The sequence below is a fragment of the Nycticebus coucang genome, chromosome 1 (assembly GCF_027406575.1).
Source record: "Nycticebus coucang isolate mNycCou1 chromosome 1, mNycCou1.pri, whole genome shotgun sequence".
Taxonomy (NCBI): domain Eukaryota; kingdom Metazoa; phylum Chordata; class Mammalia; order Primates; family Lorisidae; genus Nycticebus; species Nycticebus coucang.
This window is the reverse complement of record NC_069780.1, coordinates 81,385,445-81,397,613: the sequence shown is the minus strand read 5'-3', so window position 1 is coordinate 81,397,613 and position 12,169 is coordinate 81,385,445. Positions and strand designations below refer to the sequence as shown.

Sequence of the window (12,169 nt, the reverse complement as noted above, 5' to 3'; positions counted from 1 at the left end):
CTACAAATCTGACAATGGATTGATAACTAGAATCAAAAGAGAACTCAAATTAATCAACACAAAAAAGAGCAAACAATCCCATCTATCACTGGGCAAGGGACATGAAAAGAACCTTTTCTGAAGACAGACAAATATCTAAAAATATGAAAAAATGCTATTGTCCCTTATCATCAGAGAAATGCAAATCAAAACTACCCTGAAACATCATCTAAACCCAGTAAGAACAGCCAACATCACTAAGTCACAATGTTTCAGATGCTTGCAAGGATGTGAAGAGAAGCAACGCACTGCTAGTGGGACTGCAAACTAATACAGCCTCTTTGAAAGGGAGTAAAGAGAATCCTCAAAGAACTCAAATTAGACCATCTATTTGATCTTGCAATCCCACTACTAGGCATCTACCCAGAAGAAAATAAATCATTTTATCATAAGGACATTTGCACTGGATTGTTGACTGCAGTTCAATTTACAATCGTCAAAATGTGGAAACAACCTAAAGACCCACCAACCAAGAAATGGATAATAAACTGTGGTGTATGTATATCATGGAATACTATCCAGCCATAAAAAGATGGAGACTTTACATCTTTTGTATTAACTTATATGGAGCTAGAACACATTCTTGTTAGTAAAGTATCAAATATACTCAAAAGCAAGTATCCAATATACTCAATACTAACATGAAGCCAGTAGACGATCTAATGCACACCCACATAAGTGAAAAACCCAATTCAATTCAAGCTGAGAGGAGGGAAGAACAAGGGAGGGGGAAGAAGGGAGACAGGAGGGGGACTGGTGTGCTCCCACTTAATAGGCACAATGTAAGAGTATACGGCACACTTGTTGGGTGGAGGACACAACTACAAGAGAGCTTCTACCTAACAAATACAAACTTTATCATCTACTTGTTTGTACCCTCCCGTTAACCTGAAAGGGAAAAAAAAAAATCATTGTAGCATCATTATTGAAACAGCCCCAAACTGAAAGCTGTTTGTATTTCCATCAAAAACAGAAAAAGCTAATAAATTATGTAATTTCAATGAATTGCTTGCAACAATGAAAGTAAAAGAATGATATCGTTTCATTAAACACCACAAATCAATTTCACAAACATAATGTTGAAGGAAGCCAGATTAAGAGTACGTAAACTATTGTATAAATTTCAGAAACACATAGAAATAACACATCATAAGCGTGTCTTCCTTTGGGAAGGAGGGAGGGCAATGTGTGGAGAACACACAGGGGAGCCCTCCCTAGGGTGTTGCTATTTCATCTTCAGCTGGGTGGTAGATTCCACAGTTGTGGCCCTTCATGGCAATTCAGTGAAATTACATTCATGATTTGCATGCGTATGTTTGTCTGAACTTGTTAAGTATAAAAAGGGGGAGGGACTAAAACAACTGTCAGTGATGTGAATAAAGATGTTGATAATGTGTGATCATCATAAAATATAAAATCACTGATTATAATACAGTTACTATCAAAATAGAACATATAAAATAAAAATGACAGACTACAAAGGGGATTTTCAGTACAGATTTTACATGGAAATACTATTAAATATAAAATAAGTTTTCTCTTCATGATACCTTTGCTACCTATGACTTAGAGTTTTAGAGTTAGTTTTTGTTAATCTTTAATTTGAATGAAATCAGATTTAACAGGAAAAAGGCTGAGATTTAAGTCATTGATTTCTGAAAATTAACCTTCTATTAACACATAGAAAAGATGGTGGAATTCTCAGAGCAAGGCAAATTAAGTATCAATAGAATTTAGAGTCAAACATGAAGTCACTACTTACCAATGCTTGAGCACAATTTAATCTGTCATTTTACTTGTGTCATTCCTTTTTAAAGAGCACTAATAATTAACAAATGTATTCTAAGTAATTCTTTCAAAATGCATTATTCCATAACCAAGACGATAAGAGAGTAGGGAAAAGAAAAGGCATGGTGAAAGTCAGGAATAAAAAGATAAATTCATCTTCAGTGATGAGAAAAGGATCTTTATCTACTCTCTGTCAAATACAATCATGTTTATTTTTCTGTTATGTCAGAGTAAGAACCAAAAGAAAGATAAACTTAAGATAAAAATCCCACTAATTAGAATCCGAATTTTCACTAATTTTAAGAAGATAAAACATTGTGGATTTATGACTTGTTCTGTAAACATGTGATTAAAAGCTTTAAAAGTCACTGAAAACTATTTGTACAAACATATTCTGTATCTTTTAAGATGATTTTATGATCTTTAGTTTGAGAAAAAAATTATGTAAATTTTAAAGTAACTGATATGAAAGATGAAAAACTGTTTTTCAGACTCTCTTGTCATATTGCTATTTCTTCTTTTGAAGACAGAAAATAAACGAATGCACAGGATCTGAGTGTTTTCCAAATAAACCTGCTATATTAGCATCCTGAATTACTGGGCTTTTTTCCTTGTCTTTAGGAAACTAAACTGAAAGGAACAACACCATCTCCTCAGTCTACACCTATGTAGGAGAATAAACACGAAATGCAATGCTAATATCAACTAAGATAATAAATAATATACAATATGTTACTGCCAATTATTTCCTATTTGCAAAGCCTTAATCAAACGTTACAGATGACACTAGATGTAACTGTGGGTTATATAATTAAAGAAATTATAAAATTGTGTATATATGAGCCATTATATTCAACATTATATTGCTGCTATACACAAAATATAAAGGTTTTCTCAGAGTTTAAAAATAATTACAACCTTAATCTACTTCCATTATACAAATTTTTATATATATAATATATACATATCCAACATAAAATAATTCATTATGTCCCAGAATGTATTTCAAGAGTTTCTACTATTTGGAACCTCTATTTCATGAGCATTTTAAAAATTATACACTGATAATTTCTATGTCAGTGAAATATATATACAGGTATCTCATCCCATTAACCACCATTCAAAACTGAATTGTCTCTGTGGCTGTATCTGCCAACTCCACATATTAGATTTACCTTTTTCAATCTCTTCTTCCTCTGCTCAGAGCAGTCAAAATTTATCATTCCTTGGACTCTTTTTTATCCTTTAACCTTATAGTATGCAGATCATTTAATTAGTTGAAAAACAGTATATGTTCAGTACTAAGGGAGATAGTATTCAACTACATAATGAAGGGAAAAACAACAAACCATACATATACAAAGTCCCTTGGCTTCAGAAATCTTGCTTTTAATCATGGATCAAAAATTATATAACAGTAAATAAAAGTCATATAAAAGTAACTAAGGTATTAAGTAATGTTATTAAATCATTTTGAGTTACTATGTCCAATAGAAGCAAGTGATAAGTATATGAGGAGAAGCAGACTATTCCAAGTAGTCGAGTACCGTGAGCATCACTAAGAAAGGGGCAGAACTATCAATGAGCATGGTAAATGCAGCAGGAGGTGTATGACTACAGTTCGGGAAAGTGGGGGCAAACAAAAGAACATTCTGAACAGGAGAATGTGGAGTTCAGAGTTCTTGATTATACTACAACAGCAAGCCATCACAGGTTCCTGCACAAGTAAAAACAACAAAAAAGTATAGTTCAACATATCTAAGCTGATAAATGATAGGGCTTAACTACATATTGAATATAATCAGGGAGAAAAATGACAGTACCAAGTAATAGGGGACCAGGAAATAGATGCAAACTTTGACCACTTGAAATTCTGTCTAGCACCTGGATGGAAGAAAAGACCGCATCATCTGCTACCATGACGCATAGACGAATACGCCACCAGTTGGCAATGCTTACATTGGAGTAAACTTAAAACTCACAAATCTACCTTTTAAATAAGGTATGTTCACAAGCCCTTTCCAACTTAGAATAATTCATTTCGGATTCAGCAAGGTGTCCCGAAGTACACACTGTACTGTAATGGTCTGATATATGAACACTGAGGACTGGTAAAGACAAAATTATCTCTGAAAAATAGGTAAAAGTATGGACCAAAAGTCCATCTCATTGTATTTTAACTTTTAGAAGAATAACGTGTCAATAATATTCCACAATTCCATAGTTATCAGATGTTTAACAATGAACAAAGGCCAGTTCTTCACTGGAATCATATAATTATAAAGAATAACAGTTCAAAGCACAGTCTTTTAGCTAACCAGGGTCTTGGACAAATTATTTAATCAACTGAAACCTGCTTCTTTGCTGGTTTAAAAAAAGTTAAAAAAGGTCAACATTAAAATAACTACCTCAATGAATTGTGAAAATAGTTATCTCGTATAAAGGCATTTAGCACAGTATCTAACATACAGTTAAGTACTCAATCCTAACCATTATCATTACTAGTATTTATTATTATGTATGATAGGAAACTCTGGGGTCTTCAGTTTGTTTTCTGTTAATTATTCTTTTTCAACATGGAAATATTGTGTATGTGGCCACCTTAGCAGCTTGAGCCATAGGTGCCGACCCTTACATTTTTATTTATTCGCTTTATTTATCCATTCTATAAAACAAGCTGCAGTTTCCTATCATGGTTTACATATTTATTTACTCGTGTCAATCCCTTGAATCAATTTATATGTAGAAATCAAGTTAAACTGTTTAAACACACAGCAAGAATGGTTCTAGAGTACACTCACCAAATTATTAGGTCACATAATTATAACAGGTTAATGTTTTCTAATAACTGCACCCCTCTTTACTTTTTAACCTAAAGTTAGAGACAGAAATACAGTAGAAATAATTATACTAGCAATGTGATATGAAGATCACATTTACTAACCCAAAACAATGGAGAAAGAAATTTAGTTACCCAAATTATTTGCTTAAAAAAATCAACTATTGTGCATATAAAAATCCATATACAAGTCATTTTTCAGGTTATTTTTATAAGTCAAATCTCACTTTTGCTACAAGTGAGTAACAAGTTAATTCCCCACATGTGATCAATAGATATTTAACCAAATATTATCACTTTAAGGGCCAAGAAAATCCAAGTAGTTATTAACACACCAGTGATTTAAAGCACTTAATTAGTTAGGGATATTAAAGTTCTTAATTTTGTTTTCATCTGTTTTGAAACCTCACAGGAAAGTGTATAATTCTTGGAGTAAGATACCATCAGGTCTTTCTAGAGTATACACTGCTCTAAGATAGGATGAACTGCTCTAGATTTGCTATATTTAGCTCCAATATATCAGATATTGACTAGTAAGGGTATGTTTGATTTTAACCAGAAGAAACTGTTACTAAATAACTTTAAAGAAGTTAAAAGCACAAAATAAATTCACAGTGAAACCATTATTCTAAAACATCTGTCTCCTCATTCACTAGTCCATTCACTTAACTACACTGCTATAGTGCAAATAATTATTGTCTACTAAATGTTAATTATGAAGCAGAGATAAGGGCATGACTGGCTAAAGACCAACTACATCTTCTCAGAGATTTTTCTAATACTGCCCCCACCCAAAAATAAAGACAAAGAGGTGCTAAAAATCAATATTACATTAAAATCCTTGTAAAGCCACATTTTAAAATGTATTTAAGCCACCTTGTGGCTAAATTTTGAATTGCTATTGACATCTAAGAATGCAGAATTTATTATGGCATTTGATATAAAGGGAAAACTTAAAACCATTTTTTAAAAGTCTGAATGAAATAGTAAGTTAGATATTTATTAATAGAGCAGTAGATCCTGTTAAAACTAATAATATATTTGAACAAGTATTTTAGGAATGTATTCAACCAAAGATACTAAGAAATTATAGGATAAAGGCTTGAAAATGATTAAGTAAATTTATAAAGTAAATAAAATCACAATGATCAATTTCATCAGTTAATCAACGTTAACTATGAAACAAGTAACGGCCACATGATTATCTTTTAATGCATATCGGTATTTTCCTAAATCCTCCATTACAAAAAGAAAACTAGTTTCCAAAGTTTTAAGTGATGAATTTGTTTTCTAAAATCTTGGTTTTGACTACAGTAATTTTCAATTTCAATTAAGAAAATAACCAAAAAGCAATTACTTGTCATCATGCAATTAAACCAAATCTTTAATTTTTTATCCAGTTGTTCTGTGGTGAAGTAGACAGACATAACCTTTGAATTCCATAAAGGGATATTAAACTGATGAAGGCTTTAATTCTTAAAAAAGCAGCTCTTCGTTTTAAACTATTTGAACTCAACTATGTATCCTGGCAAACATACCATGCTTTAAAATATTATTTTTGGCCCTGTATGAGATTTTAAAAAATCCTATATACTTTTTTTAAAAAACAAAACCATAAATTTGTGTGATGAAAGAGTTCTTAGAGCTCACCAAATAAAATCCTGATTATTTTAGAGGTGAAGGCATTGAGGTCCAAAGATTAACTGATTCATTTGCCATTCCAAGGTCACACAGTTTGTTGATAGCTGAAATTACACGATTCTTGTGCTTTTATTCTAGTGCTCATTATACTGCTTCTCTTACAATACTAATTCTACAGTAATATTTTTGGTCCATTAATGCAAGAGTGAGTAAGATGAGAATTATGAACAATACTAAATGATCATTTAAAAGGTCTTGCAAAAAGTAACAGTAAATTTCAAGAGGAATACATATATCTTTATGAAGACTGAGCCCTCTCAAGAGGGTCAAAGACACATAGTTGAGTTAATGGAATTTTGGTCTCACCATTTGATCATATGAAAACAAATACATGTGTAAATTGTTGATGCTGATGCCTACTTCTCATTTAACAAGATAAATTTTAAAGGAAATCCAGCAAATTACCTTTGTTCTCTAAAGTATCAGTTTGAAATAGTATCATCAAAGTTAGAGCCATAATTAAAACTGGAAAGTGTATCTTTTTAAAGTATTATTATTCATTATTCTTTCATTTATAATTCCATTATAATATGATATAATCATTATTTTATATTTAGCTTAAGTGTCTATCAAAATCATTTCTTAAATTAAAAAAAAAAAAAAAACCTGGAGAAAGTTTCTCTTTTATCTCCATTGAAGCAATTTATTGGTAATTTTTTTAACTGAAATTCTTTTTTGTTTTTGCATTTCTGCCCATCAATCTGGAAATAATGATAACTCACAAGAAAGAAAGTACCAATTATTTTTCAGACTAAAACTTCTCAAAATAGCATGCCTTTACCCTGCTGCCTATTTCATAACTTCAACAAAATTAAAAGTAACAGAAATCAAAACCAAATTTAAATATTGAAGGATAGCAAACATAATGACTATCATGCCTACCATGTAAATATATACTAAATACCATTCAATGACTTGGAAAAAAATGAAAGATTCTAATGATGTATATCATTTCAAAATCAAATATGAGATGGTCAGCCACAAAATTAGTACTGCAGAAAAGTACACGATATTAAAAAAATGTATATTCACACATTATATGGTCCACACAAATACAGTCACCTACGAAAAAATTATTTGCTCAGTAGAAGTATATATAATGCAGTTGTATTAAAAAAATCTGCAAAGCAAGACTAAAATTTCAAGTAAAGTCTACATCTTTTCAAAAATTCTAACTCTTCTAAAATCTGACTGAAATCACCAAAGCAAACATTATGCAGAACATCTTGCCATTTACCACACTGTTTTTCCAGGAGTTTGTTTGTGTTCTGTCCCTTTCAGCCCACGAACTCTCCTGAAGGTTTACAACTCAGATCAAGTAGGATGTATAAACCCTTTCCTCATACTTCCAAAATAAGCTATGAATAGAATTTGGGTATTTGCCTTGTTCACTAGGCTCATTTATCTTTAGCTCCAGAATACTTAGGAAAGTATACTTAGTATGTAAGAAGCTTTCAGAAAAAGATCTGTTCTTTAATAAAATTTATTAGAGCCAGAACAGTAGTACACAAATGAGATGGAATTAAATCAGTGGCGCATGCTAGTTTGTGACACAGAGGCTCTTCATCCCTGTTTTTAAAAGCTTTAGGTGGTTATACAAGTAAGAATAAAATACCACTTGCATCAGAGAATATTAAGCAAACATAAAAACAAGGTAACAGATGCCTTGCCTATAATTATTTGTTGATAAATTGTTTAACAAAGTGAATTATCAATACAAAAGAGACTATTAACTTCCTTCTTACATCAAGTATTCTCCAGGACTTTCTACTTCAAAACCGTAACTTTCCCAGAATTTTCCTTGCTCCTTGATTTTACTTAATCCACTTTTACATGGCAAAGAGTCCTCCAGAGAAAAGCAGTGGCAATATTGGGAGGCCCAGATTTAAAAGTCAAACTCTTTGGAAAAGTAGGATTATTAATCCTGATAGTCAAATCCATTGCTGAACAGATAACAAAACTATGAACTAAAAAAGACTCATTTAATAAAAAGTGCTAAAGAATGACAAAAGATATCTCTATATTCCAAATATTTAATATAAAACCTATTTTAATTCCCAAATAAAAAAGTAAGTAACTGTTCATGTCACATATAAAGAATCAAAAATCATCAAGGTTAAGACAGAATAATAATGTTTGAAATAGCATCAAAATGAAAGGGCTAAAATAAGGATACAGAGGCATTTTTTAAATTCCTAACCCCCAAAAAAAGTCTCTTTTAAAAGTAGGTAAAGCACTATCTAGGAAATTAGATTTCTTGAATTCTTAAGAAAATAGAACAAAAGATGATTTAATATCTAAGGATCTCCAATTAACAACTTCTCAAGACCTCAGAAAAATTCATTTAAGCATGAAAATATTTAGCAGGATATCAATACCACACCACTACCAAAAAGTGATCCAAACTTTGAAACTTAAAACCCTACATTTACCTAAAGGAAGATATACCTAAAAAAAAGGCATCAACCCTTTAAAGCCCAGAGGCTCCAATACTAATAGAGGAAAAAAAGTGAGCCAGAAAATTGTTATAGCAATACTCAATCTATTCTTAACCTGCCATGTGGCAACATGGAACTTCCTGTCCCTATTTTAATAACCTCTGAAGGTCTGACATTTGTTTTCCCATCTAAGTTTCCTAGACCTCTCATCTCTGGCTCTTCTGCTTCCCTGAATTCCGTCCTCCTCAGTTCTCTAACTGGGTTTGCTGCCTAAAACGCAACAGCCTTCACTTATATTTCTAGTCAAGTACCATAACGGTTTTTGTGTTACTGTCCACAGACAAGTCCTTAGTCCTTGCATACTGCACGCAAATAGGCACTAGCGTTTAATCTAATTTTTGTTTGTATTTGCTTCCATTAGCACTTCTTTCTCATGGTAAATACAGCCTGAGGAAATACACAGAACACAAATTGTTCAACTTTTTGTTAAAATCAGCATTGATCCAAAGTTAATAAAATCTGAAATAGATGACTAAGGTAAACCCCATGTGCCCTCTAAGGATTTCATTTATTGAAGCTAATTTTACCACTAATTAATCATAATCAAGTTGAGAATACTGTACCTGATCAGGGGTTTTCTTAGGGAATTTTAAGTCAGTACTAGTTAACTATAGCCCGTGGACACAAGTAAAATGCATCCTAATAAGGGAATTAAAAGTGGGTGAAAAACTTCTGGTTCCATATAGAATCTGATCTTCCTTAGATCTGAAGTTATAACCAGATGGGCAAAACCATGCCTACATAAAAATCAACTATAAAATAGACTGAGATGACTATGTTACAAGAATTTTAGAAGTTTAAGTTAAATTTGTAAAGGATGAGTTGGGAAGGAAATAAAAAATGTTTCCATATTACCATGGTACATCAGGATCAAGTATCCTTGGAAAACCTCTCTCAGCAAATAATTACCTATATCCTACATAAAAAGAATTTTTTAACCTATTTTTCACAAAAAAAACCCTGATTTGAATTATTTGCTATCCACCTAGTTTTATCTTTAACTTAGGCTGTCTTTATTAAAAGAAAAATAAAAGGTTTCTAGTTCATGCATCAATAGAAATAATACCTAAGAATTAACTTCGATTGTTATTGTTAAATTCTGAATTATTCCCAAACTAATAATTGAGCACACTACTGAAAAGAATCTTTGAAGGGAATCCTACCTTTAGCATTAAAATTTTGATGGAATCTCCAAATTACAATCTCCTAAAAATATTCATAGTACTATGAGGGTGGCTGTGATAGAAAGAAAGTCTGCACAATGTCTAAAAACTACTCTCCCTTTTGAAAATGGTTTTCCCTCAAGTTTAGAATATCAATTTTAAATATATATAAGCTTTCTTACTATGGTTCGGCAACCATATAAAAAATCAATTTTAAGCTAAGAGTTTGACAATTATAATCCTCAATAGGCAACTTTCCCTTAAATTGCTGACTCTCAAAAAAACAATACCCTTCTAATAAATATTATTTGGGGTAGAAAGTAATCAACTAAAATCTACAGGTGGATTAAAAAAAATGAGACAAATTGGTATGGGAGAAAATATTAACACAACAATAAAAACAGGAAGTAGAAAAAAACCAAAGTGATATTAAGTCTCTTAATTTACAATGTCAAGTATTTGGTTAGCTTATTTTTACATTCCCAAAGCCTTCTTAATCATCCCTCAAATGTGTTAGAGAAAACTAACATTTTTAAAAGCATGAAATTAAAGAAAATGGCCACAAACACCTCTTAATAATGCTTTTTGTCTTTCATGAATAATAATCACAAATTTCCAGATTGGTGAGCATAAGGCTGTGTCTACGCATGACCCATCTGAAACACCTCTGATTTTCCCTACTCCTGATCCCCCCCCCCAAAAAAGATCACTGTATAGACTTCACCAAAAATGCAGGGACACTCTTATAAACTGGCTTAATTAAGAAATCCTACCTTTATATAAAAATTTTTATTTCAAATGAGATGAGCAATTATAAAAACAATAAATTAATGCAATAGGGTCACAAACTCTATGGTAAAACAAAACCAAATTTTCTCCTATGTAAGTAATAGGAGGTAAGGTTCAACAAAGTTTATCATGAATTTGCAAAATTGAGGTAAAATTAATGTTAAGTACCACTAATAATGACTTCAAAATTAATTAATTCCTAAATAATCTCTAATAATATTTCCTAATTTCACATTCTAGGATATTATTTGAAGTATATTTAAACTTACCCAAATGAAGTAATGTAAACTGGGCTGCCAGTTCCTTTGCATCTTCTAATGTAGTACAGAGTTTGTCTGGCATGAAGTAACTATGGGATCCATTTGCAATAGCAGGAATAACTATTTTATATACCAAGAGTACTTTTCCATCTTGACTTGTTGTAGAATACAAATAATATTCTGGGGGTGCCCAATTATTTTTGTTGCAGTAATAATCCAAATGCATTACTGCAGAATTAAAATGATTGGATTTTAAAGAATACATACTAATTGGAGTAAGCTTTGTTCCAGGAAAAAAAGGATAAGTGCATCTTTCAACTTCAGGGGGGCTTGGGCTATGCTGACCATTCAGACGAGCAGGAAGAGTTGGTGGCTTCCCTAGAGTTTTTGGGTGGCTCTCTTCTTTGTTAGCAAACACAATCAGGTTTTCAGAATTGGGGCTAATCTGACCATTAAGATGCTGTCTCCACGTGTTTTCTTTATTTACTGGTTTTGCCAATGTTACCTCAATACTTGCTCCATCAATGCATTTTCCATTCATAACAGACATAGCAGCTACTGCATCCTCTCGGTTGAAAAAGTGAACAAAAGCATAATCTCTGAGTTTCTTTACTCGTTCAACTGCACCAGGCTTAAATTTATTGAACTCTGCTTTAATTGTTTCCTCTGTAGTTGATATCATTAAATTTCTTACATAGAGAACTTTAACTCTCTGCATGGTTTCTTCATCAACCTCTTTTTCGGGATCTGCCCAATCTACCTGAATGGTGTGGCCCCATAGTTGGAACGTTCCTGTAAAAAAAGAATTAATAAACAGAATTAAAACAACAAAGGTTAAAAATGCTCGCTAAAACTGTTTCTCCAGAGAAATAGAAATTCAAATACACATCAATGTTTTGGTTAATCATTTGTTTCCTAGTCATACAAGATTTTACTAAAGCATTAGGAGAGTTTATGGTGGAATGTAAAGATCAATAGAACAAATACACTTCAATGACAGACCTTTATTAGAATTAAGTATGTCTCTTTTTTAATACCTCAATTAATGGGTATACATTCAGCATATCAGTTAATTATCATAAATATGACATT

The 12,169-nt window shown here is 31.8% G+C and overlaps 1 protein-coding gene across 2 annotated transcripts in view; it reads right to left on the bottom strand.

Moving 5' to 3' along the window:
• Positions 1-12,169, bottom strand: part of RBM46 (RNA binding motif protein 46) — a 50,165-nt gene that overhangs the window by 21,033 nt on the left and 16,963 nt on the right. For both annotated transcript variants that reach the window (XM_053595575.1, XM_053595578.1), the window contains exon 4: positions 11,087-11,869. In XM_053595575.1, coding sequence (XP_053451550.1) covers positions 11,087-11,869 — 783 coding nt within the window. The remainder of the gene's footprint in view (positions 1-11,086; positions 11,870-12,169) is intronic.